This window comes from Halichondria panicea, chromosome 11, assembly GCF_963675165.1.
Source record: "Halichondria panicea chromosome 11, odHalPani1.1, whole genome shotgun sequence".
NCBI lineage: Eukaryota > Metazoa > Porifera > Demospongiae > Suberitida > Halichondriidae > Halichondria > Halichondria panicea.
Window position 1 is genome coordinate 2,891,881 of NC_087387.1, and position 27,957 is coordinate 2,919,837.

Genomic DNA, 27,957 nt, shown 5'->3' on the forward strand with positions numbered 1-27,957 from the left:
CATACGCTCTGTGTGTCTCTACTGCACGCGGGCATTAGGAACAATCGCAAGCGTTTAACAAAACCTCCGCGCGTGCAGTTCATTGTGGCGGTAGGCGGAGGTGGGTGACCCTTCTTCTTGGCCATCGTAGTTAGGCTTCCTGTACAGAGTAGCAGTAGGCGGTGACTCTCAAGTGTATTGTGGTTTTGTGGTCTGATCACACTCAACTGTCACAAAATCACAGTAAAAGTAAAATAGATATACTGATGCCACGCAACTCAAAGAGCATGTACATTTACTAGCTACTCTACTTACATCACACTAGACCTTTTACTTATGAATATGAATCATGATCAGCTGTTCATGGAATACCATATAGCGCAAAATTTTGAGGCACTTATAATATTTCGTGGATTTGTCTCTAAAAGCCATTTCGTTGCACAATGTTCGCGGAATGACTGCTTACCGGAAGCCACGCCTCGATCCACCACTGGAAAGAAGAGTATGCCCTCTCAATCTAAGAAGCACAACAAATAATTATACAGTTTGAGAGACCAATTCTTTTTTCCCAAAAGCAATATCTATATGGAATGAACTACCACTCGAGCTGCAGGAAAGTGCATCGATTTTGTCATTTTAATTTGTACACGCTATTGTAAGTACTATAATTATACAGGGCACACATTAGGTTAGCATAATATGCTACTAGTGTATCCATGCATTTTGCAGTATTATAAAAATAAAATAAAAAAAGTGTGGGTGGTGTGGGTGGACTAAAATAACACAGCCAGGTAACACTATATTGTGGCTGCAGTGCTAATCCTAGCTCTACTTGATTTTGCTCCCGAGCTATTAGGTCTGGCCCCCAGACTAGTTGTTGGTTAATAACTTATGGCCCGGGTCATGCTAATACGTTCAAGCACCACAATATCGAAAATGGAAATGGTTCATAAAAATAAAAGTAAGACAGTTGTGGTTCTTTTATGAGTGGTGCTGTAATTAGAAGAAAGAGTGTTGACTGCAGTTTTGCTTGTAAGTATAGCTTTGTTGCATGTGCATAGAATGGCTCCACATCACACAGGTCAAAGTTCATTCCCACCCACTTTTGAAAAATTAATTATTGGATTCACAGCTTCAGCCACTCCCACCAAAAGCAAGTACACAAACAAGAAAGAATGTGTGCTTTTGTGTGGATGTGCAGGCTCACTTGCTTGATCCTGCTAATAGACTATGGAGCATCAAAGGCTGTGGCCAAGCCTAATGTCATTCTTCTCTTTGCAGATGATGTAAGTTTTACCTACAAATTTAGGGGATTCATCCCTGAAAATTAAAGCTTTCATGCGGTACGTCACCATTTTTAACTGTACGAATATCTGGCAAAAAATTTTCTAGCGCAGTGGTTAGCTACACTGTTAACGAAAATTTACCACGATGTATATACATAGAACCTTAAAAATAATAACTGCTGCAACCTGTATCAAGAGAAGCCCTGAGAGGACTGGAGGGTATAATTAATAGAACCTTAAAAATAGTAACTGCTGCAACCTGTGTCAAGAGATCGAAGCCCTGAGAGGACTAGAGGGTATAATTAATAAAGGAATGAAATACTGATGCTTGGGCACATACGATTGTTGTGCAGGCGATACTCAGATACTGCAGAATTTTACACAACTCAAATGGGATGTAGTGTAAGTGTAATTACCTCGTGCATACGCAGTGCGCAACAGGGGTAGAGTGATTGGTGTGTGTGCGTTGGTTTGTGTGTGTGTGTGGACGCAAAAATGAGCTGTTTGAGCAAACTAGACACTTTCATGGACTACTTTAATTACTAATGAGACAGTACGTAGTTGAAAAATGATAGGCTTAGTTATAGTTGAAACATGTAGGCGATCTTCGAAGGCGACAAAACACTGTTTTCTAATTGATCGAATTGTTTCTTTATAGATTCATGATCACATTCCCGATTCACAATCATTCCCCAAATGATAATGGTCATTACAGTAAAAAGTTATCGTATCCGTTTTGCTGCTGTGCAATGAAGCTCAACGCACGGGGTGAATGCTCTGTGAGCATAATTATTGTTATGTCTTGTTGCTGTTGCATATAGTATCTCTCCTCCAACTCATTAAATCATGTTTGATGCTAGAGGTCAGAAGAAAGCTTCTGGAAATATCCAATTTAGGAGCTTATATAGGGTGGAATTAGTCTCTATGGTTTCATGAATCATCCGCTCCCTAGAGAAACTGTTGAGCACTATAGTCTGAACTTTTTTGGCCAGATCAAAATTCCAACCTAACCAATCAGATCAAGGAATGACAAAACAAAAAGCGTATGCATTCTATACAGTAGGACGCATTTATAGCTAGCGCTAGTCATCCTAACTGTGGCTACTGTTAGCCAGTCAAGGAGCCATAGTAAGTTGAGTTAACTGCACTAGTGCTGCTATGCAACTTTTTTCTTGTTCTTTTAGCACGTTCTTGGAGCAAGCCAAACAAAAATTCATAGCTGCTGGTCAAGCGTTCGCAGTTGACCCTTTGCATGCGTTGGATGTGGTTTTAACACTTGACGTAATGACAATTAACATTCCATTGTGGAGTGACCTGCTAAGAATGGTAAGAGTATTGTGATTCATGAGATTAGGGTGGAATAAGGAAGGAGTTGCTTGAAATTGAAAATTTCCCAGAATGTGTCTTCTGCTCCTAACATAAACAAGCTGCTTTGCAGATATAGAGTGGTCCATCCCTAACGTCTGTATATTGCAGTATCCGGAATAGACTGTACAATAATTATAGCCGTATATATGTCAGAGCAATTTTTCCACTTTGACAATGGGCTTGGTAAATACTGAGAGTGATGACTATAGCATAGTATTATTTTAATTTGCATACATTTCTAGCTTGGTTATGGTGATTTGACAATGTATGGCCATCCTACCTCAACTAATCCCAACTTGGAGAAAATGGCTTCTGAAGGCCTACTTTTCACTCAGTTCTACTCAGCCAGTCCAGTGTGCAGTCCATCGCGAGCTGCTTTACTCACAGGACGATACCAGACTCGCAGTGGAGTGTATCCTGGAGTGTTTGGCAGTAACAGCGTTGGAGGTGTGTAGCCAACAGTCATATTATCAGTGTAAGATGTTATAATTATAATGATCCAAGAATGGTAAGAGTATTGCGCATATATTTGGCGACGAACAAGACTTAGCGAATCCAGTTCGCCTGCAACAGTGACGGCTTGCGAGTCTAGCTAGGTGAGGGTCACTAAATTATTAATAATCACCAACTCATGTATTAGTCTCATGAATCAGCCGCACTTAGAATGTCCGTCTGAGCACTTTAGTATAGAGATCATTCCACAATGGAATGTTAATTGTCATTACGTCAGTGTCAAAACCAAAAGAATTTAACGCATGCAAAAGGTCAACCGCGAACGCTTGACTAGCGCTATAGCAGCTATGAATTTTGTTTGGCTTGCTCCAAGAACGTTGCTAAAAGAACAAGAAATTTAAGGTTGCACAGCACTATTGTGCAGTCAACTCAACTTACTATAGCTCTTTGACTGGCTAACAGTAGCCACAGTTAGGCTGATTAGCGGCAGCTAGCTATAAATGTGTCCTATACTGTATAGAACGCATACGCTTCTTGTCATTCTTTATTTCCTTTAATTTTGTCAATCTTCGATCTGATTGGTCAGATCGGAATTCCAACCTGGCCAAACCAAAGTGCTCAGACGGACATTCTAAGTGCGGCTGATTCACGAGACTACTCATGTATAATGTTCACCAAATGTCTAGTACCCGCACGCTATACACGGTATCAGGAGTGCACTCTAGCCTCGAATCCACACCGATTAAAATACGTATGTTAATCGGCGTGGATTCGAGGCTAGAGTGCACTCCTGACGGTATAATTTTTACATGCTCAAGGCATAGCCACCACGGGGAATACGATAAAGCTGACTGTGTGTGTGACAGAAGCTGTTAGTTTTTGTTGCATTGCAACACTTACAGCTGGGATTGACAGATTGACAGACACAGTCAATGCAACGAGCTTCTTGGCTTCTAGCCACTTTTTGGTTCGTGGATTTGCAAACTAATGCTTCTTCTTTCTTGCTAGTTTTACATACATGCAGTGAAGACTGTTTGCAGTCTCCTCAGAATTGTTTGCAGCATCATCTATTTGTACAAACTTTCTATTGAATCTACAAGTTATATGTAGCCTTGCACTAAGCGATAGCTGTTTGTTAGCTACAACGTCTAGAGTCAGAAAAGAGCTGCAAAGCTGTATAGTACTGCCAGAAGCAACATCCATTGTGAACTACTCTGACATATTTGCAGATCCACCCCCTTTTTAATTTTATTCATTGACAGGAATTGTATAATCACATCTATGCTTCTATCCTCGAAGATCAATCAGAATCCTCTTCCATAAACTTTTTAACCAAAGCAAAACATGCCTCAAGGCGTTAAGCACTTGGAATATTGTCTTTAGTTTCTGGTCAGACTTAACAGTGCCTATGCCAGATTGTCTGATGATCGTCCTATCATGTTACGCTAGAACATAATGCAATTGTAGGACTTCCTTTGAATGAGACTACGATAGCTGAGGGCCTAAAGGCTGAAGGATATAACACCAGTATCATTGGCAAGTGGCACCTGGGAGTAGGCAAGGACAATGAGTATCTCCCAACAAGGCAGGGCTTCGACTCGTATCTGGTACGACTTTTATTTGTACTGTATTTTAGTATTTTAGTATTGTTTGAATCCTGTTTTACAGGGAATACCATTTTCTCATGACATGTGCCCGTGCTTGATATGTTTCTATCCCAATACACCTTGCTTTGATAAGTGCGGAACAGGTAAGTTGTATGTATTATTAGTATGTACGTTGTATCTTATTGTGGCATTCCCACTGCTTTTGTAGGAGAGTCTCCCTGCCCTCTGTTCCAAAATGATAAAATTGTCCAGCAACCAGCAGACTTTCTTCAACTGACAGAAAATTATGTCAAGGGAGCAGAGTCGTTCATCAAAACCAATGCCAGTATGTTAGCCTCACAATGCACCACTGGCACAGAATTCTGCAGTTTAACGTCCTGCAGCCCTGCCCCTATTATAGCATTACACTCCTCTTTTTATATAACTATACAGACAAGAAGGCACCATTCTTTCTGTATATGGCTTTCCAGCACACCCATCATCCGCAATTTGCCAGCAAGACTTTCACCAACTCCAGTGTGCGAGGCAAGTTTGGGGATGCTCTCAATGAACTGGACTGGGCTGTGGGACAAATATTCCAATTTATTGAAGACGCTGGGGTAAAAGATAACACGTTTGTCTTCTTTACTTCTGATAACGGGTGAGCAGTTGTGTTAAGCTTCAATTTTATAAGAAAAGAGTGTACCTTCGTCTATATAATGTCTGTCATGATAGTATGTTACATGTAGTTTAGAGGTGTTCGCTATTTGAGGTTGCAAGTATAATTATACTAGTTATAGATAGTAAAAGCAAAAGGTACAAAGCATACTGTCAGCTATAACAGAGGGGTCCGCTATTAAGAGAGTCTGTTATCCTTTTACACCCAAATGTTACCATCCAGACTTATTCCCCCCCTTCCCCCCACCGACACATTGCCAACATTATTGTAGCCAGAAAAGTTTCACTAGTCTACTATAATTATAAGCAACCACTATAATTATCATAAATAGCACATCTTGATTGCCTTGACAAGTTATCCTAGCATAATACAATTGTTCTGCCCTCATGCAGGCACGTGATATTGGTTGGATACTAAAAATCCCATGCAATGTCCTTAGTAATATGTAAAAATCGAGTGTTTATAAAGTAATGCTTAGCTCAAGCTATACATGTGTATATATAATTATAGGCCTGCAGCTCTTGTACATTGAACAAAGACACATTGCTGATATGAGATATATTAATGCGCATGTGCATTAAAATCATAACTGTGACCTTTTACCTTCCAATAATGCATACTATGACCGAGCAAGTAGTTTAATGGCCGGTCAAATAGGCTAATTGCTTGGAAATTGACTGGTGACCAACTGTTAGTCATACCTCTACTTGAACTACCTATAAGTTTTTTTACTGTTCCCTAATAAGCTACAGGTACACTAAGTACATGATTTAGCACTTTGATCTACAGACCATCACTGAAGAGGCAAATTCGTGGTGGTAATGCTGGCCTCCTGAGGTGTGGTAAGGGAACAACATGGGAAGGTGGACAGAGAGTGCCAGCCATTGCTTGGTGGCCGGGTATGATCAGGACAGGAAAAACAATGGAGGTTTGTTTCCAGCACTTTATATTATTATTATTTGCTTTCTGGACGGTTTTCTTTATTATGTACAGGAAGTATCTATATAGTTACATAAAACATGTTCAATTTCAAACATCATCTTCAGTTCTGTTTATTTAAAATAATTGTTACAAAGGTATCGAGCTATACCTGCACACGGTTTGTCACACAATAAAGTATAATTATAGTTCAGATCATGAACGCTTTTGCTCACTTTGCAAGTCTTGAATTTAGGTTGCTGCAACAGTGGATGTTTTTCCTACTCTGATGAATCTAGTAGGAGGGAAACTGCCCAATGTTACTATGGATGGGGTGGATATGGCTCCAATTCTCTTCAACAACCAGAAGGTACTTTAAACTGTAACAGGTGTTAATTCAATGTGTGTCAATCACTTCCGGCTTGCAGAGCAACAGAGATTTCTATATCTACTATCCTACAGACCCAGACAAGATTCATGGTGTCTATGCTGTCAGGTGGCAGCAGTACAAGGCACACTATTACTCTCATGGGTGAGTTTTATAGTAATACACGGTTGTGCTCAGTGCAACAGGCCTATTACTGTATTGTATGAACTAACAAGTGTACATCTATACATTTAGCTGATAGGAGTTTAAATCAGTGCTTCATTCTGGATATTTTTTTGCAGTCTGTCCATTCCTCTTTTATCAGATTCAATTTTTGTATAGAGGGCTGTGTCCAGACTTCTATCCTGATACGATATGTCGTGGCAACTACTCCCTTCACTCATACGACCCTCCCCTTCTTTATAACCTCCATAACGATCCTAGTGAGATCTATGCACTGGATGTCAAAGAGTATACTGATGTTATGAAAGAAATTGAAATGGTGAGTGCATGTGTATGGTATGACTATGGAAGTTTTACTGTATGTATATACTGTGATTTGCATGCAGCTCGCTTGGAATAAACAAACATAAGATCTTCGATTGAGTAGTAGTGCCATGATTTACTTTTATGTAAACTGTTACACTTCTTAATCTAAGGCGCGTAGATTGCCACGGGTTATATAGTAGTTTGTTGCTAGCCATGCATAATGTGTGTTGAATCTATATACGTGCATGTTACTTATAAATGTTGCTCTTAATACTCCACAACCCTACTACCAATATTGGTACTGTCACCGATGTGATTTGTCTGAGCAGGCATGTTTAACGTTTCATTTTGTGTATTTCAGGTGAAAGCCAACTTTGAGGCAGGCATGGTGTGGGGAGAAAGTCAAATGGACAGAGGAAGGAACTCATCCTATGACCCGTGTGCCAAGCCTGGCTGCACTCCATTCCCTGCCTGTTGTACCACTAACTCGTTCATTGATCCAAACATGAGCTTACTTGTGTAGTCGTGGTGTACTGTAGACACTGTCTTACTAACATGTATAGATCTATAGCATCAGCTCACTTATGAAGTCTATACTTCATTTATTATATCGAATTTTAGTAGCAAACTATTTAGTTTTTCGTGTGGCTGTATGTGCATGGATAAATTAATTTATATATGAGTTGGCTTAGCCTAACTGTATTTTAAACTGTAGGTTGTTGGTTATGGTCATGCTAATACGTTCAAGCACCACAATAAAATAATAACGAAATGGTTCTGCTGCATGTAATTTGAAGAAAGACTGTATATACTCTTGCTTGTAATGCACTTGTCAATCTAATGCCCCATCTCCCCCCTACCGGGATAGCCGGGTGGGGATTAGACCAATCACATGATCTAATACCCCTACCTTTGGGCATGTTTATTTGGTCTAATCCCCTGGTGCAACATGGGGGTTATGTGGGGATTAGACCTGCATTGTATCACACTATAGCTATTTCTTCATGGTTTCACTGTAGTGAGAAGATAACAAGTACAGAATCACTATATAAATATGTTCTTACATTGACAGCTATAAGCTTACTCCTATATAGAACACATTCACTGTTAAAAGTTCCTTTTCTCTTTTATTTTAATATGCTATGTTTTTTGTTCATAATCATTTTTTTTAGTTTAATATCCCTGTTAATTTCTCAAAGATTAGAGAACACCAATTATTTTCTATTGATACCCATTGACTTGCTTAACCAGATGAACATTCAATAAGATGAAGATCGAGTCGTATACTCCGCATATACAAAGTAACATAGAAGTTAACGGAACGCTTGAAACAGTATAGTATAGTCTAGTCCATAGCTAGCTATGTTGTTGACAGTTCTGCAAGCTGGCTTCTTGCAAGTGCTGCTTGGGCCAATGCCTTGAGTACCACCACATCTCTTCCTGCTTGTAGTGAGGCGATTGCACAGTTACCTGCATGCATGCATGAAACGATGTGTTATGCAATTCTACCTAAATTTAGGTTTACATGTACCATTAACTTTGTACGTTGTACCTAAATTTAGAGACAGTTGCATTATAATAATACCTAAATTTAGGTAAACTGCATGCATACATGAACTCTACTTGTGTACATGTGCATGCATGGATACATTCCCATGCACTATTATACACATGATAATTACATGTATGTGCATGTATATAATATTATGCATGTAATCTTATTACATGTACTCATTACATATATACAACTACACTATGCTGACGAGGCCCAACAAGGCCGAAACTATCTGACTATCATGGCAGGTGGTCCATAGTTGTTTGTACATCACAATCATGCTGGGTATCTAAAACATAAAAATAATAGTAATCATGCATGCATGCACTGTCATCCTATAATAATTACCAGATTCACTTGTGGCATCAATAACAGTGCTCCCTTCAAAAGACAGCTTCTTTATAATGCCTGTCAGCACACAAATCGGAATCTTAGCAGTGGATTGATCAATACAGGGGAAGAAATTGGACCGCCCTTCCTCAACGAAGTTAAAGTGGTCCTCCTCCAGCTTTCCACTGAGTGAGTAGTGTCCCACTACCACACAACCAATTGATGGGATAAATCCCAGTGGATGAGTGGAATCTAAGCCACCTATAACAATAATGATTATGGGCTGTATAATAATTATTATGCTTATAGTTATGTACGATATAATAGGCTGCATGTGTACATAATAGTGCGAAATGTTCGAGGTGCTTATATATTTTGTAAAGGCCTCTAAAAGCAATTCGTTGCACAATGTTCGTGCTTACCAGAAGCCACACCTTAAATCTTTGCGAGTTATAGCAGATAATTAGTAGTATTGCTAACCCACGAAATCAGGAAAAATTAAGCACCTCGAAAAAGTTCACGCTATTATACAGTTGTTACACGATAAATATTATATACAGTCATGCGAAATATTTATAGCGTTGTTATTTTGAGTGTATAATTATAGCAGAGGCGAAAAACCGATGGATTTGCACACACCGTGTGACACAAGTTGTTAAATGTATAATGTCGATGAATTATTATTGAACATAGTTTACCTGTGCACGCTGTCTGCCAGTAGCACACACTGACGTGTTCGTAGCACTTCAACAAACAATTCTTCAGTTCTTCAATTTTTGAGAGACTGGTGCTAATCAATGCAACATTAAATGTGCTCACAGTTTTCTCGGGTATTGTATTCAGCTGTTTTGTGGTGTACACAAGGCTTTGAATTTGTTCTGTTGTCCACGCCTGCACGAAGTTGAACAACATGTAAGTATAATATCAGGAGTGTTTATATACGTAGCTATAACATATACATGTGTTATAGCTGTACGTGCATGCATGCACATAATTATACCACGGGTATGTCAGCCAGGAAGAGATTTGAGCCCATGAATGTAGGGTAGACATCCCTAACATCTTGGCAGCACATGTTTGCTGCATCCCCTTCGACCACATAAGCCTTGCAGTGCCTGAACTTATATATATCAGCCGAGGGGACAACAGTGTCTGTGCTGCCTGATTTTTCTGCTTTTAGAGCTGCCTCACAATATGAACGAAAAGACGCCGGTATTGTTTTGGTTAAACATATCTGGTGGAATGTCCTCAGACGCTCTGGGGTAGTGAAGGCAGGAAATCTACGTTTTGCCTCGCACCACGTACTGGAAGTAGTTATCCTGGGATGGAATTATACTTAACTTAAAAAATGTGATTATAGAAATAATACACTTTAGATCAAAAAAAGGAAGTTTCCACATGATTTAGAAGTCCTCACGAGTCAGGGCTAGTAGAACCCTCACCGCGTTCGGGATACTACAATTACCAGCCCTTTGGGCTTCTAGAAACTTCCTAAACAGTGTCTATACAAATGCATGCATGTGATTGTTAATTTACTTGCAAAAAGCCCTTTGCAGAGACTTTCTTGATCTGTAGCTGGTAGCTTCTTCCTTTAATTCAGCAAGGCTTAGCTCACTGCTTGAAACCTGGAAAATTAATAATTAACATTTAGAGCTGCATGGTTGTAGTATCCCGAACGTGTAGAGAGGGTTCTACTAGCCCTGATTATAGATCATGCATAATAATTATAGCAACCATGATTCTCAATTTAGTCAATCATGCACTATTCTTATCTAATCTTTGCTACATAAGTGAAGTAAATACCGTATAGCGCGAAATGTTCGAGGGGCTTAATTTTCGCGGATTTCGTGGGTTAGAATTCTATACGAAAATTAAGTCCACGAAAATTGTTCTTTAATTAGAATTACCTGCTATCGTGCAAATATTTAAAGGCGTGGCTTCCCGTAAGCAGTCATTCCGCGAACATTGTGCAACGAAATGGTTTTTAGAGGCCAATCCACGAAATATAAGTGCCTCGAAAATTTCGCGCTATACGGTAAGTATACTAAGTTGGATAGAACACTTCCTCTATAGCCAATCAGATTGCAGGCAAACATGATCTAAAAAACTGTTACTGTTAATTCATAACAACTTCAATGCAGATATAAATAGATTACGCTGTCAGGCTCCTATAACCGAATAGCCGCGGTTGACGCTTTGAAGCGTCAATATGTGAATAGCTGGTAGCCGCGGTTGACGCTTTGAAGCGTCAACCGCACATTACTCTACTCTTAATTAATTTGTGGTGAGCTACAACCTTCCAGAGCTCCACAGCTTTGCAAGGCTTCTCTAGAAGGTCAACAGAAGCCGTACTGAGTCCGATCACCATAGGTTAGCAATCAAAATTTGCTGAAATTTTCATGTGAAATTTGTATTTCAATATCAATCTCAAAAGTGAACATACATTATAATAAATACAATTACAATTAATTCTATAGTACAACAATGACTAAGAGGCCTCTGCACACAGGGGATGAGGTACTCCTAGGTATCCTGGATAGTAGTCACAGTGAGTAGACCTTCTCAGACCCATAAGATGGTGGTGGGTTCCATGGCAGATAGCAGTGACGATAGTTTCACAGACCTGCATGAGGAAGAAGGAGTATTACCAACCAAGCAGATCACCTCTAGAATCAATGGTTCTTACACACAAGTAGCACAGAACCTGACAAACACCAGCCAACAAGCCAGCCATAAAGAATTGAATTTTAAATGTAACCTTTGGGGTGGTGCCTAAAAGATCAAAAGATTATCATGCAATCAATACACACACTAAATTGAATAATAACATTCAGCCACATAATTATAATTGAATTGCTATAACAGACAGCACACTAAAAATTGGGTAGATACATGTAACACAGCACTAACTCACAAGCCAACAAACCTAAAGAAGTATACTGAGAACAGCCATACACAAAGTACAGTACATCTCATACAAGGGTGACAAAAAATAATTATGAATCATGCAACCTTAGACATAATTATGTAGGCTCCCACAAGCAAACTTACATGCAATGGCACTCATAGGCACATATAAAGCAATTGTGATCCTACAACAAACTGGGAGTTCATAAAAGATTCAACTTTGGGCACAGAAGAATTACAATGCATATCACAGGCAAACACACAAGCCAACAAGCCAACTAATAACAAATTATGACCTAATCCTAGCTGGGGAGCATAACACAACCAACAAGCCTATTATGTTGAGAATAAAATGTCCTTACACAAGTAAACAGTACACTCATAAGCCCAACAAGCCTTTGCTTTCCCCTGAAAAGGTCAGAACATTATTATGCAATCAACCACCATACATGTACACAGTGAGCCTAATGAGTAGTGAGCCTAATTGAGTAGTAGCCTAATTGAATTGTAACCTTGGAAGCAAGCAGAAACTTCACACAAGCCTAGGCATAAGAATTAACTTTTGGCAGCACTGGTAATATGTAAATTGTTAGCACATATAAAGTATCATGCCACAGGCATACACAGGGGGCACACACGGCACGGGCGGGCACGCACACACACACACACACACACACACACGGCACGCACACACGTGGGCATCAATAGTGAATACACATGCAGCTATTAACAGAATACATTGTGGATGAGACCAACAGATAGCTAAGCATAACACCTTTACATTGCAACACTGCTGAACTGCTGAGCGTACATATATAGGCTTCTGTATTTTAAACTCGGGCTTCAACACACTGCTGGAGCAAGTATACTTTACAAGCTACGTAGGTAAGCGTATAGTATAATCATACGCACACAAAGCTTACCTCTAAAGTAATCTCTCGCTCTGTCCTTGGCTGGTTGACTCTTCGACTGTTCAGATAGAACTACAAGGTAGCTTGAAGAGAACTGTTACTGCTACTAAGGGGTTCATCTTTCTTTGCCACACTGAAACAAATAAATTAAATATCAAACACTGTACACTACACTCTAAAAACAGGCTCTAAACTAACTCAGCTTCTACACAAGTATACTTTACACACTCATAAGCTATCTAGGCAAGTGCATAAGCATATTAAATCAGCTCAGAGGCTTCTGAAGGCTTATACTAGCTACATAATGCTTGCTATATACGCACACAAAGCTTACCTCTGAAGTGATCCCTTGCTCTGGCCCTTGGCTGGTTGACTGTTTCGTTGGAAATCAGGAGATCCTGACACAGTAACTACTGTAGACTACTTTGCTAAGAAGTTGAATAAAGAAAACTGTCACTGTTTCCAAGTTATGCATCTTTCTTTGCTAGAGGCAAATGCTGAAAAAGATAAAATAATTTGAATATCAAACGTTGTAGACTACAGTCTAAAAACAGGCTCTAAACTCAGGAAGCTACTCTTCCAGTATATTTCACACACTCAGAGGCTATCTAGGTAGGTGGACAAGCATATTACATCAGCTCAAAAGGCTTCTAAAGGCTGAACTAGGAAAATGATGATCGCTATACACACACAGAGCTTACTTGTGAAATGATCCTTCGCTGGGGCCTTGGCTGGTATACTCCTCCGTTCAAAACTTAGAGATCCTGGCAGAGTAGCTATTCTAGACTAGTTTGCAACAAAGTTGCCTGCAGAAAACTGCTACTGCTTCTTAGCTACGCATCTTTCTTTGCTAGGGGCTGATAATGAAAGTAATTTAAAATTAATTAGATTTTGGTTCCGCGGTGGGCGGTACTACGTATGAAATCATAACCGCGGCTAATCGGATAATATTATACCTCTGCATGTGCTTCTTTATACGTAACAATATTATTTTGTCTATAGAAAATCTTCTCAAGCGCTTGTATACCTTTGATAACATTTCCAGCTTGAACTCATCAGGAAGGCACTGGATTGGGCTAAAATTTTGCTGCTTAAACTCGGGCTTTGTAGTCAGAGATTTTGTTGAGAGGGTCTGATCTTCAAGTGATGTACATGAAAAACGTATTGTACATCAATTATTACATTTTCCCTATCACAAGGATCTATATGACCCCCCCCCCCATTATTCCTATGTGAAAACAGGGACTGTATCAACTGTTGTACACCTTAGCAATCACGCAGAAATGGGCAAGACACATTATTATGATACCTTTGTCAGTTGGTTGAAGACTTGAATGAAGTCGACTGCTCTCGCCCCAGGAGACAGCCTCAACAGTCGACAAAATGCTGATTTATTCCATTCAAACTCCTTCCGATTCAGGAGCACAGTAGTCTTGCATTTAAATGTGACCTGTATGACCAATAAAAACCAGGATTATATCTGTGGTGCTTATTACTAAAATTACAACATTGTTATACATTATAGCTTACCTCAATGGCTTGATCTAGGTATTCTTTAACCTTATCACAAGTCTTTCTAGTAGAAGGAGTACCTATTGAATATACACTTTCCAAGACTGGGCGATTTGGGAGTTTGTAGCTCTTAATCCTTGCACCATTCTTGTACACAGTGATACCACTGACTCCACCCACGAGAAACTCAAAGTGCCACCTCTTGGTTGCAGGCATTCTTCACCTATGCTGTAAACTAGGGAGCTACAGTAGCTAAGCACGTACTACTAAGTGCAGCGCAGTGCAGTGCAGTTTTAAATGCAGCTGAATAGTGCTAGTCCATCGGCGCATGCGCAATAAAGTAGCCATGCGTGAACCCGCAGGTGTGATAGTTCAGTGCGCATGATTTGTGGCTTGCATGCATGCAATGATGAATGATTCATGTCCTCTCTATGATGGCAGTTATAGCCAAGACTCTCTCCTTATTGTGTCACCAGGGACAAGCAGTAAGCAAGACTCACAAACTAGCATCAGGGGTGCATGCACTCCTGCTAGCATAGCTAACAACAAGCAAGACTCTCTCCTCATTGTGTCTCCAGAACTCGAAACAAGCATAGTGCAAGACTCTCTCCTCATTGTGTCTCCAGAACTAGAACTCGAAACAAGCATAGCGCAGGACTCTCTCCTTATTGTGTCTCCAGAGCTCGAAACAAGCATAGCGCAAGACTCTCTCCTCATTGTGTCTCCAGAACTCGAAACAAGCATAGCGCAAGACTCCCTCCTTTTTGTGTCACCAGAACTCGAAACAAGCATAGCGCAAGACTCCCTTCTTATTGTGTCTCCAGAGACAAGCATGACTACCAACACGCAAAACTCTCTGCTCTTATCTCCTGTTGTAGACAGCAGCCAAGAGTTGTTTGTGTCCTCCAGCTTCACTAACTGTGATGCTGACTCCGAACTACTCGAACTCATGGATTTTGATCCCCAATTTGAAGCTCCTTTGAATTCAACACCTGTCAAGAAGCGAAGGACAGAAGATCCTTTGGAATATGAGAGTGAATCTCCTGTAAGCTCTCATCGGTTTCAATGTTGTGGAAGGGTGTGTATTGCTGCATTTACTCAGCAGGAAGTACAGAAAGTTAGAGGTATCTTTAACAAAAAGAGAAGAGCTGACCAGAAACAGTTTCTGTTTGATACCTCATTGATATTTATTCCCTCGTCAAGCAGACAATCATCGAGCTCAAGCAAGCTTACGATGATGCTCGAAGGAAAGCATGTATGCAAGAACGCCTTCTTGAATATTCTTGGAATTTCAAACAAGAGATTCAAAACAGTAACCGAACAATTCTCAAATGGCATTCACAAAGCCACTAGAAAACCCCACGTGAGAGCCGAGGCCTCAAAAACGTCTGAAGCCAAGACTTGGATGAGGCAATACTTTAATCTCATTGGAGATCAGATGCCTAACATCGATCGTGTACACCTTCCTCATTTCCTCACTAAGTACGATGTGTACGTCAGGATGAAGAGGGAGCTCATGGCTGGAGGAATCCCAGAAGATGCTGTTGTGAAAGTTTCTACCTTTTATCGCTTTTGGAAAGAAGATTTTTCGAAGGTGCTCATTCCCAGTGTAAGTATTCTATTATACTATTATTATATAACCATAACCATATAATTATCCAATTTACAGCAAAGCGCTTTCAGCAAGTGTGATATTTGCACTAAGTTTGACCAGGAAAGAATGAAGAGTGGATGGAGGTGTGGATTTAAGGAGGAGTATGATCAACATCTACAGATTGTTCAGTAAGTGACTCTGCAAGCCTTTACCTTGTATTCGAGTACACATTACATTTCCACGCAATTAATTCTTTGCCTTTAGTCAGACAGCAAGTAAATGTACCTAAATTACTCGTCCCATGTGCATAATTATACATCCAAAACGTAATTATGCATGGGTGCATAGGACTCACAATTATATGCATACGAATTTTATTCCATCTTGCTATTATTATTATGGTGACAGGCAAGAAAGGCGGAAGTATTATGGTCATCGGGAAAAATCTAGAACAAATCCACAACACAGTGTTACCATCATCATTGATGGCATGGATCAGCACAAGACCAATCTTCCTCGCCTCGCAAAGATCCCAAAGTCTGTGCAGGGATTGCTTCCTCTCAGAACACACGTCACTGGAGTGCTAGTACACACCCGGGCACCTCATGGAAAGTTAGCTCACGTCTACATTGACATGCTGCAATTCCCTCATGACTGCAACGTTACGATTCATGTGCTGCTCAAATCCTTGATTGCTCTAGATCATCTCCCACCAGTTCTCAACATCCAACTGGACAATACAGCAAAAGAAAACAAAAACAAGTTCTTCCTGGGGTTTTGCGCATTGTTGGTAGAACGAAAGATATTCACTAAGGTATCATTATAGTAATTATTACATAGCAACTGCATAGCCTCGAGACCAGCCGTTCGTTATCTGAAAGAACGCCTGGTCAAGTTCCAATGTAGCACTCGTTCTATGGTCCAGGAATTTCTTGGACCGGTAATTGCCCGCACAAGGTGTATTACCCATGAATATCATTATGATGCTATAAAACGCTGACTCAGCTAGACAAGTTGTACATTAGAACTTGACCAGGCGTTCTTTCAGATAACGAACGGCTGGTCTCGAGGCTAGCAACTGCATGCACTGCCCTGCCCTAATGACTATAATTATAATCATTCATGCACACATTGTCAATGCATGGTTGCCCATGCATGCATATGACACTGTATACATTGTGCTATAATAGGTGCGGGTAAACTTCCTACCTGTTGGTCATACTCATGAGGACATTGACCAGCTTTTCTCAAGGATATCTAAGCAGCTCACTCTAAAAGGAGCTGAATCTTTACCAGGTAATAATTATGCATTCATAATTATACATGTAGTATGTAGGTATTATGCATGGTGGTCAATTATAATTATAGCTATAATTATACTTCCTATAAATTATAAATTTATTAAGGTTGGTTTTGAATTGATTGTGACATTACATAATTATTGTTGCATGTATAATTGTACAGATCTCCAAAAGCAGATTACACAGTCAAGCACACCTACCCCAACGGTTGAGGTACTCAATACTATTTCTGATGTGAGGTCGTGGCTGGAACCTTGTATTGACGGACTAAATGGTCACTCTCTTCCACATTGCTTCAAATTCTTTTTAGAAGATGGGAAAGCTGTGATGTATTTTCGGCATTGGAGCAGTGATGCTTGGTGCAATGCTGATGTAGCAGTGAAACTACTTCTGGCAAGTCCGCATGTAATAACGTTTTTTTGTCAGTGATCATAATAAATACCGTACAAGCACATGCATACTACATTATGTATGGCAACACACTTTGTGTTAGGGTGTATGCAGTTGTTATAATAATTAATAGCAGTTTTTTACAGACGCTGAAGTTCGAACCATAAGTATATTCTACAGCTCTCTAGGCCCTGATAATACACCCATTCGATTCTTGAATTCTTTAAAAAATTAATGTGCCTATTATGTTCATAAAAATTTGGATTTTGCACTATATAGCGTAACATTTTTGAGGGTTAAATTTTCGCTGATTCGTGCATTTTACTGTAACAAAAATGGACAATGTATTTATCGACCTACACCTCTTATGGCTATAAATTAAGCTCATGCATTCGTATAGATCAAATTACACTTTTTTAACTTTACATGCAAAATGTTTACTGTGCAGGAGATTCCATGTGGCATTCCAAATAGAGTTCACCTGTCTGACAACAAGATAGACCTGCCACGTCTACACATAGATATTCCAAAGTTTTATTCTTGGATCTCTGATGATGCTCGTATTTGGTGGGAGCAATTTGATATGGACGCTGTCTACTCTGATGATGAATTTGGAATTACCCCCTGGCCCTTGCTACATCTCCAAGAAGGTGAGCAAACTCTCATTTCAATCAGAATTATATACGTAACACCATAATATACTTTACATTACGTATATCACTTATATTCTAATAATTATTACACAGTTCGTCAACTGGCCCAACTCCCAGCCTCAGGATCAGCAGATATGAGCTGTGATGCGCCTCAGAATACCCAGCTTCAAGCTCTATTTGCTGCAGAGAATGAAGAGTGCAATGTAAGCAATAATTATACGACAGTTCAGCACACCTATTGCACTTTCCCTAAATTTATAATAACCTAAATTTAGGTCACTTTGCATAATTCTTCAACTTAGGTATATACGTAATGTATAAGTATATACACACAATTCCCTAAATTTAGGTCAATGTGTGCATGCACACACACAAATTATACCATCCCTAAATTTAGGTCACTGAGTAGGCTTCCTAAATTTAGGTTGCTTTGTTCACATGGTATCTACCTTCAAATTCAATGTCATACAGGTGTACACTGGGGCCTACCGAAAGCAATCACGGACAGACGTTAGGGAGGTGCAGGATTTAGCAGGTCTCAAGATTGATCAGTTGCTGGCAGTCAGAAGCTGTCCAAGCAGTAACATCGAGCCATGGATTGCTCAACTTCGATCGATCTCAGATTCAGAGGTAGGAGTTGTCTGGATGGAAGGGAAGTACAACAGCAAATGGAAAGTGGCAAGAAGACAGGATCCAGAAAACAAGAGGAAGCGAATTGAGTGGGAAGATTCAGTCACGAAATCCTCAATACTCTTGTACGATTTCCAGTTGACGTCCACCGGTCATCTACGTAAAAAGACAATAGAACATTTAAAGAGTGTATACCAAGAGCTAAAGCAAAGTAACACCTAATGTTGTGTATATTTCATTCTGTTTATCGTGATACAAAATATATCTCTGTTAGCTTCTCCAAATCTAGTATGCTAAACAGAGTCAATAAAAACAAGTTAACACAACCATGGAATACAACAATAACATAACAATGCAGATAAGATTTACAAATAGACAAAAAATCAAACAATTTTTGTTTCACTTAACTAATAATACAGTGAATTCTATTCTGATCCTGCAAAAGAGAAAGGGAACTTTTAACAGTGAATGTGTTATAGTCATAGAGCTAGTGAAGTCAAGGCAGAGATTGCTTCAGGATTAAATTTTGCTGTCGTGTTGGAAGGAAGAGTGTGGGCAGATATCATGTGGGCAGATATCATGTGATCTTTAATTGACATTTGACCCAATGCATGCATCAGGTGATCTCTAAGTGATCTGTCTAAGTCCCCTAGGTAGGGGAGCAAATTCAAGTCTAATCCCCAACTAATCCCCACTTATCCCCGGTAGGGGGGAGGTGGGTATTAGTGCATAAGTATTATCTTTGGTGCATGCATATAAGTGTAGTCCTCTGGAGCCGCCCCCACATCACAGGCAAATTAATTAAGGTCAAAATAGTCATGCCCACTTTTGAACAATATTCATAGCTTCAGTCACTCCCACTGAAAGCAACAAACAAGAAAGACTTGAAGAATGTGTGCTTTTGTGTGGATGTGCAGGCTCACCTGCTTGATCCTGTTAATGGACTATGCATCAAAGGCTGTGGCCAAGCCTAATATCATTCTGCTCTTTGCAGATGATGTAAGTTACCAAATTTAGGGGGGGTACTCACTATTATTTTTTAACTTTTAACTTAACCTGTACTGTACGAATGGCAAACAATTTTTTTAGCGCAGTGGTTTGTACCAAATTTTAGTAGCTACCCTGTTAATTGAAGTGTACCATGATGTATGCATAGAACCTTATAACTGCAACCTGTGTCAAGAGAAGCCCTGAGAGGAGGGTATATTGTTACTGTAATAGAGTGAAAATACTGACACTTGGACACCTACGATTATTGTACAGGCATGCAACACCCAGATATTGCAGAATTTCATCACACAACTCAAATGGGATGTAGTGTAATGATGTCTTGTTGCTATTTGTATAATAAATGTCTCTACTCAACTCATCCTTGGTGCTAGATCTAGAGGTCAGAAGAATGCTTCTGGAAAAATCCAATTTGGGAGCCTAGGGCCTTAGGTTACTATTCCTACATAATCTATAGTGAGCCAATTCAGGAGTTGACAATTTCCCAGAGTGTGTTTTCTTTGCCCTTCATATACACCTGTAGCTCAAACATTCGAGCTGATTTGCATATAGAGCGATGCATCCCCTTTATTTGAGTTGTGAGAAAGAAAGTTTGTAGATCGCAGTATCCGAAATAGACTGTACAATAACCGTATGTGTCCAAGCACATGCAGAGTGATGACTGTTTAATTTACATAGCTTGGCTATGGTGATTTGACAATGTATGGCCATCCAACCTCAACTAATCCCAACTTGGAGAAAATGGCTTCTGAAGGCCTACTCTTCACTCAGTTCTACTCGGCTAGTCCAGTGTGCAGTCCATCGCGAGCTGCTCTGCTCACAGGACGATACCAGACTCGCAGTGGAGTGTATCCTGGAGTGTTTAGCAGTAATAGCGTTGGAGGTGTGTAGCATGCAAACAGTCGTATTACCAGTGTGAAGTGTTATAACTACATGTAATCCCATGCTAAGGTATTATAATATTATTGCATAGCGTGTATATATGGCGAATCTATGAGGGTCGTTAATTTTTAAATCGCCAATTAGGTCAATTAGCTTCTACAAATACTCAAAACCAGACACTTCTTTAAAATTATACAAATCACTAATACAACCACATCTAGAATATGCCTCTGCCGTTTGGAGTCCCTACCTGGCCAAGGACATTAAGTCACTAGAGGACATGCCCTAAAAGTGGGCCTAAAGAAATGGGATGCGAAACTACAAGACACTGTTGACCATGTGCAACCTGAATACTCTAGCTGATCGCCGGAACATAATCAGATTATGCCTACATTTTAAGATAAACTTAGTGGACATATCGCATCCCAATCTTCCGTTTAGCGTCATAGATCAGTTAAGACACTTGACAACTTTCGGTCCCGCCTGCGATGTCTAACACTTTCAAGTCTTCGTTCTTCCCGGAAACTCTATCAGCTTGAAATCAATTAAGTTTTGACACAGATGGTCTATCACTTGTGTGTTTTAAACTATTAATTGAGAAGGTTACCTAAATGTAGTACATGCATGTATAGTACACATGTTTTGTTTTGTCTGTCCATAATCATAGAGTTAATTATACAGTACATATTACACTACACTATTCATGCAAGTGCGTGACTAGTGGCAAATATCAGGCAAAAAAACTGACATTTGCCACAATAGTCAGGTAATTTGCGTGAAATGAAATCACACATTATTTTTTACAGTGTAGAACGTACATGTAATACAATTGTAGGACTTCCTTTGAATGAGACTACGATAGCTGAGGGCCTAAAGGCTGAAGGCTACAGCACCAGTATCATCGGCAAGTGGCACCTGGGAGTGGGCAAGGACAATGAGTATCTCCCAACAAGGCAGGGCTTCGACTCGTATCTGGTACTTTTATCTGTATGGTATTGTATTGTTTTAATCCTGTTTTACAGGGAATACCATATTCTCATGGCATGTGCCCGTACTTGATATGCTTCTATCCCAATGCGCCTTGCTTTGATAAGGGCCGAACAGGTAAGTTGTATGCATTAGTACATGTACGGTATTATTGTGGCATTCACATGCTGATTTTATAGGAAAGGCTCCCTGCCCTCTGTTTCAAAATGAGAAAATAGTCCAGCAACCAGCAGACTTTCTTCAACTGACAGAAAATTATGTCAAGGGAGCAGAGTCGTTCATCAAAACCAATGCCAGTATGTTAGCTTTACAATGCAACATCATGCAGCACACAGCTCTAGCTGGCCCTATTATGGCATTATATGTAATTATACAGACAAGAAGGCGCCATTCTTTCTATATATGGCCTTCCAGCACACCCATCATCCGCAGTTTGCCGGCAAGACTTTCACCAACTCCAGTGTCCGAGGCAAGTTTGGAGATTCTCTCAATGAAATGGACTGGGCTGTGGGACAAATATTCCAATTTATTGAAGACGCTGGGGTAAAAGATAACACGTTTGTCTTCTTTACTTCTGATAACGGGTGAGCAGTTGTTAAGCTATTAAGAGAGGCTGTACCTCCGTCTATAATAATCTGTCATGATAATAGATTAGTATGTTACATGTAGCTCCCAGAGTTTAGAGGTGTCTGCTATTCAGGGTTGCAAGTATACTAGTAAAAGCAGAAGATACAAGGCATATATCTGATAACAGAGGGGTCCGTTATCCTTTTACTCCCCAGTAATGTAAATAAATGTTACCATCCTTGCAGACCCATTCCTCTCCTCCCCCACTGCACACACCACCAGTATTATTGTAGACAGAAACCTTTTGCTGCTATAATTATAAGCACTATAGAGGTATAAATAGCACATCTTGATCGCCCTGACAAGGTATCCTAGCATAGTACATTTGTTCTGTTGTCAGGCGCGTGATATTGGTTGGACACTAAAAATTACCCATGCAATGTCCTTAGTATTAGATCCCATTTGAGTGTATTTAGCAGGGAACTATGAGCTATAGTACCGGTACTATAGATTGCTCTGGGCTACAAACTACAACATTGTACATTGTATTGTGAGTTACAAGAAGATACACATGTAATAACATGAAAATTATTGTAGCTAAGTCCTTTGTCTAGTAATATAATAACAGAACTAGAATGAAAGAGAGAAGCTCTAGTTTCTTTTTTGGCTTTGTTCGAGAGTAGTATAGGAGACGCTCGTTTTTTGGGCAGTGTGCTGTGCTTTTTTGCTGCAAGGCTGCATGGGGGAGGAGCTGGATGTATGGAAGTGCTGGGATTCTAGCTTTGGCTTCTTCCTAAATTAAGTTCCTTTTGCTTTGTTCAAGAGTAGTATAGGAGCCGCTCGTTTGCTGGGCTTGTTTGCTGCAAATTATAGCTTAGGTGTCTTCCTTTCGCTTTGTGAGAGTAGTACGAGCCGCTCGTTTCTTGGGAAGTGTGCTGGGCTTGTTTGTTTCGAAACTGGGGGAGGAGCTGGATGTTTCTGTTTTGTGGGTGGAGCTAAGACTATAATTTTGTCCATAAAACTGAGGTGAAGGAACAGGGTTGACTTGAATAGAGACCACAGATTTAGTAGAGACATAGAGATGCCAACTTTAGATATTAGTTTCAAAAGAATAATGATGCAGTTGCTAGGTTGGCTGTTTATATAGGTTGACTGTTGCTAAGCTAGTGGATTTCTAGTAGCCAATAGGTTTTGGGATCTAAATCAGTTAGAACATGTGCATTCGGTATCTATGGTTATAGTGTCCCTCATCCCTCGGGCTAAAGCCCTCGAGCTTTGGGACACTATAACACATAGATACCTCATGCCCATGTTCTAACTATAACATAGAAATCGAGGGTTAAGAAAGTTAAGGTAATGCTTAACTCATAAAATAGAAGCTATAATTATTATACGTTTAGCTTGTACATTGAACAAATACACATGGCTGATATGAAATGTTTTAATGCTCATACACATTAAAATTATAACTATGACCTTTGACCTTCACATGCTATAGGACACTATGACCGAGCAAGTAGTTAAATGGCCAGTCAAAAATAGGCTAATTGCTCGGAAATTCACTGGTGACCTACTGTTATTCATACCTCTGCTCAAACTACCTATAGTTATTTTTCCCTAAGCTACAGATGCACTAAATTAATTAAGCACATGATTCAGCACTTTGCCCTATTCAGACCATCCCTGACGAGGCAAATTCGTGGTGGTAATGGTGGCCTCCTGAGGTGTGGTAAGGGAACAACCTGGGAAGGTGGACAGAGAGTGCCAGCCATTGCTTGGTGGCCGGGTATGATCAGGACAGGAAAAACAATGGAGGTATAATAATTTTGTTTCCAGCACTTCTTCATAATTAAGCTTTAAAACTCAACATATTTTAGCATAATTAATTTTTTTTATATTATTTGCTTTCTGGACGGTTTTTTCTTTCTTAAAGTTAAAGTTACATGTACAGGAAGTATCTATAATTATAGTTCAATTTCAAAGCATATCGTCTGCAGTTCTGTTTATTTACATGTATGTTAGCTACCTGTACACTGTCCGTCATGCAATAATAGTTTAGATCATGAACGCTTTTGCTCACTTTGCAAGTCTTGAATTTAGGTTGCTGCGACAGTGGATGTTTTTCCTACTGTGATGAAGCTAGTCGGAGGGAAACTGCCCAATGTTACTATGGATGGGGTGGACATGGCTCCAATTCTTTTCAACAATCAAAAGGTACTTAAACTGTCACTGACGTGCTTAGCTACAATGTGTGTGAATTGCTTCCGGTTTGCAGAGCAACAGAGATTTCTATATCCACTATCCTACAAATCCAAACAAGACTCTTGGTGTCTATGCTGTCAGGTGGCAGCAGTACAAGGCACACTATTACTCTCACGGGTGAGTTCTAATACACAATTATATATACATTGTGCTTATTGCATGTGCAACAGGCCTATTGCTGTAAACGAAATAATTATAGTTTTGTCCATTCATCTTTTGTATAGAGGGCTATGTCCAGACTTCTACCCTGACACGGTATGTCGTGGCAACTACTCCCTTCACTCATACGACCCTCCCCTTCTTTATAACCTTCATAACGATCCTAGTGAGATTTATGCACTGGATGTCAAAGAGTACACTGATGTTATAAAAGAAATTGAAATGGTGAGTGCATGTGCATGGTATAACTATGGAAGTCTTACCGTATGTATACTGTGATTTGCATGCAGCTCGCTTGGAATAAACAAAAACAGCTTACATATAAGACCTTCGATTGAGTAGTGCCATGATTTACTTATGTAAACCGTTACACTTCTTAACCCAAGGCGCTTAGACTGCCACGGGTTATATAGTAATCTGTTGCCTTGTTTGTCTGTTTTGTTTGCCTGTGTACTCTGAGTCTGCTTATCTGGCTGCCAAAACGCCTCGTTGGTTCATAGATTGAAGAGTTACGTAGATTGAAGAGTTAGAGGGATTGGAAATTTCTCTTTTTACTGGGTGTGGTCAGTCATTAGCACGTGGCTCACAGACTAGGCGTGTTATAAATTGCTGAAAAAGATGATGTCTCGAGGAAACACATTTTGAGGGAGTTACCCCGGTAAAAATTTGTTAATAGCCTCGTTCATAGGGCGTAACGATAGTTTTGAGGCTCCATTGCAGATTCAATGTAAAAGCATCACGTGCACCATTCCGTTGCCAATCCTTCAATCTATGGTTTATTAAAGCTTCGTTTCGAAGAATCTTACCTTGCACGTTAGTGCCTATAAGGTCGATCTTCCTCCTCTGGCAGTGTTGCATGTGCAGTACCAGGATGTCTATGAACTAGCCTCGATTCCAGGCCGATAAAAATACGGCCTGATACCTACCTATTGCATGGTGATAATGTGCATGCGTTAGTTTTTATTCTCCAGAATCTGGGGAATCCCCTTTTTCTTTCTCTTCTATCTATGTACATCAGCTTATAGCTCTCTATTGCGTTATTCCAGAAGGCTTTCACATTAGTCTGAAGCCAGAAGAGGCTCTCATCTACCTCTATGACGGTTGTGGTCAGGATTTAAGCTCTCTATTGCGTTGTTCCAGAAGGCTTTCACATTAGTCTGAAGCCAGAAGAGACTCTCATCTACCTCTATGACGGTTGTGTGGTCAGGATTTAAGCTCTCTATTGCGTTGTTCCAGAAGGCTTTCACATTAGTGTGAAGCCAGAAGAGGCTCTCATCTACCTCTATGACGGTTGTATGGTCAGGATTTACCTTGGATCTGTACAGGCTATGAGAAGTGTATGGTGCCTCAAACTGCTACTTGCGAAGACAACCCAGTTATAGGACCGTCCTAGACGTAGATGAGAGTCTTTTCTGTCTTAAAACTAGTGTTCAAGCCTTCTAGACCAGCGCAATAGACGGCATAAGCCACAGCTTCACAGAACTCAGTCATGGAGATAAAGTATTACGGAACATATTTTTAGTAAAAACAGACTAATTTCCGGTGTAATTTACTAATGTTTTACGTTCTACCTATATTCTAGGTAATTTGAAGCATGTGCGCACTATCACACGCATGCAATAGGTACCAGACCGTATTTTAATGCGGCCTGGAATCGAAGCTATCTATGAACCTACTGTATCCCATACCATCTGGCCAGCAGGAGTCTATCCATAGACCAAGGGGAGCACGTCATCATGTTACGCTCAGTCATGTGACAATTATTGAATTCCTTTGGGTCAAGGTGTGTAAAAGCTGATTACTGTAGTGCAAGAGGTGGAGAGCACCGAAGAAGATATTAACAGTGGGCCAACCTCCTCTGCTCATATAAATCATAACCCTTTTCTAGCTTGTTACGCGGGAAATTGGGAAAGTGTCGAAAATTTCCTCATACTTATAATTATGTATAGAATTTATTTTGCGCCTATGCGACTGATGCACCTGTATTGTTAATTGAGCGCACATTAGGTGAATGACGCACGTCCAGCCTCCTCTCCCATAAACCATAGGTATTCCCAGGGAATTCTTACAACTGCCCTAGATAGCCATGATGTTATGCTACATTATGTCTATATACGTACATGTTATTTATAAATTTTGCTCTTAATACTCCACAACCCTACTACCGATATTGATACTGTCACTGATGTGATTTGTCTGAGCGGGGATTGTTTAACAAATTTAATATTTCAGGTGAAAGCCAACTTTGAGGCAGGTATGGTGTGGGGAGAAAGTCAAATGGACAGGGGAAAGAACTCATCCTATGACCCGTGTGCCAAGCCTGGTTGCACTCCATTCCCTGCCTGTTGTACCACTAACTCATTCATTGAGCCAAACATGAGTTTACTTGTGTAGTCGTGGTGTACTGTAGACACTGTCTTACTAACATGTATAGACCTATATTATAGTATTAGCTCACTTATGAAGTCTGTACTTCATTATATCGTTTTCGTGTGGCTATTTGTGCATGGATAATTTATATATTGTTTTTGAACACATACATAATTATGAGAAACAGATTGAACACATTCTATGTATGAGAAACAGATTGAACACATTCTATGCATGATAAACAGATTGAACACATTCTATGCATGAGAAACAGATTGAACACATTCTATGCATGAGAAACAAATTGAACACATTCTATGCATGAGAAACAGATTGAACACATTCTATGCATGAGAAACAGATTGAACACATTCTACACATTCTATGCATGATAAACAGATTGAACACATTCTATGCATGTGCTTCGGCTATGGCTTGTAGAGATGGGTGTGGGTCAATGGCTGTGCACAAACTAACCATCGATTTTATGCCTTGCTGCTGCCTCGATGGAAGTATGTGTGGCCTCTAAAAGCTGCACTCTGGTCAACTAAGCTGCTTAGCAAGCATGTAGACTATTGTAGAGCTTGTGTCCACTTGTAAAGTGCCTGTGTACACAAATGGCTTGCTGCTTCCTCTTCGAAAATATTCTATGGCTACCAAGATAGTCCAGAGGGTCTACCAATGGATACTACTCAGTCCTACATGCTGTATAGCTTGTTTTAAACCTTTTTTTTTAAGTGTCCTAATTGAACAGCTCAGCAGAACTTCAAAGGATAATCGCATTCATGATACTATCCAATCTGCCACAGAATCC

At 40.0% G+C, this 27,957-nt stretch overlaps 4 protein-coding genes and 2 long non-coding RNA genes across 7 annotated transcripts; 3 read left to right on the forward strand and 3 right to left on the reverse strand.

Annotated features, from left to right (window-relative positions):
• The first annotated feature begins 1,105 nt into the window (after positions 1 to 1,105).
• On the forward strand, positions 1,106 to 7,851 carry LOC135343825 (arylsulfatase A-like). The gene is made up of 11 exons (XM_064540842.1): positions 1,106 to 1,265; positions 2,876 to 3,080; positions 4,554 to 4,693; positions 4,755 to 4,836; positions 4,902 to 5,018; positions 5,126 to 5,333; positions 6,141 to 6,279; positions 6,526 to 6,639; positions 6,698 to 6,801; positions 6,979 to 7,138; positions 7,487 to 7,851. The coding sequence occupies exons 1-11, from the start codon at positions 1,155 to 1,157 to the stop codon at positions 7,646 to 7,648; spliced, it is 1,542 nt and encodes a 513-aa protein (XP_064396912.1). The 5' UTR covers positions 1,106 to 1,154; the 3' UTR covers positions 7,649 to 7,851.
• A 398-nt stretch (positions 7,852 to 8,249) lies between these two features.
• On the reverse strand, positions 8,250 to 10,631 carry LOC135343828 (uncharacterized). The gene is made up of 5 exons (XM_064540845.1): positions 10,547 to 10,631; positions 10,011 to 10,329; positions 9,709 to 9,901; positions 9,029 to 9,271; positions 8,250 to 8,595 (listed from the first exon to the last, which is right to left on the reverse strand). Exons 2-5 carry the CDS (start codon positions 10,083 to 10,085, stop codon positions 8,486 to 8,488), a joined length of 621 nt encoding a protein of 206 aa, XP_064396915.1. The 5' UTR covers positions 10,086 to 10,329; positions 10,547 to 10,631; the 3' UTR covers positions 8,250 to 8,485.
• Positions 10,632 to 11,388: 757 nt separating this feature from the next.
• On the reverse strand, positions 11,389 to 13,766 carry LOC135343830 (uncharacterized). The gene is made up of 4 exons (XR_010397230.1): positions 13,530 to 13,766; positions 13,163 to 13,325; positions 12,841 to 12,961; positions 11,389 to 11,633 (listed from the first exon to the last, which is right to left on the reverse strand). It is a non-coding gene; the product is annotated as an uncharacterized LOC135343830 (long non-coding RNA).
• A 77-nt stretch (positions 13,767 to 13,843) lies between these two features.
• LOC135343831 (uncharacterized) lies at positions 13,844 to 18,909 on the reverse strand. 2 transcript variants are annotated; one of them, XR_010397232.1, is made up of 4 exons: positions 18,768 to 18,909; positions 14,359 to 18,458; positions 14,138 to 14,278; positions 13,844 to 13,965 (listed from the first exon to the last, which is right to left on the reverse strand). It is a non-coding gene; the product is annotated as an uncharacterized LOC135343831 (long non-coding RNA). The 2 variants fall into 2 exon arrangements; XR_010397231.1 differs by having other exon boundaries at positions 14,138 to 18,458.
• Positions 15,173 to 19,146, forward strand: LOC135343820 (uncharacterized). The gene is made up of 8 exons (XM_064540833.1): positions 15,173 to 15,949; positions 16,010 to 16,122; positions 16,343 to 16,748; positions 17,125 to 17,230; positions 17,399 to 17,628; positions 18,074 to 18,275; positions 18,372 to 18,481; positions 18,750 to 19,146. Exons 1-8 carry the CDS (start codon positions 15,173 to 15,175, stop codon positions 19,128 to 19,130), a joined length of 2,325 nt encoding a protein of 774 aa, XP_064396903.1. The 3' UTR covers positions 19,131 to 19,146.
• Positions 19,147 to 19,745: 599 nt separating this feature from the next.
• Positions 19,746 to 27,331, forward strand: LOC135343827 (arylsulfatase A-like). Its single transcript, XM_064540844.1, has 11 exons — positions 19,746 to 19,907; positions 20,595 to 20,799; positions 21,634 to 21,773; positions 21,821 to 21,902; positions 21,965 to 22,081; positions 22,162 to 22,369; positions 24,029 to 24,167; positions 24,453 to 24,566; positions 24,628 to 24,731; positions 24,839 to 24,998; positions 27,006 to 27,331. The coding sequence occupies exons 1-11, from the start codon at positions 19,800 to 19,802 to the stop codon at positions 27,165 to 27,167; spliced, it is 1,539 nt and encodes a 512-aa protein (XP_064396914.1). The 5' UTR covers positions 19,746 to 19,799; the 3' UTR covers positions 27,168 to 27,331.
• The last annotated feature ends 626 nt before the right edge of the window (positions 27,332 to 27,957 follow it).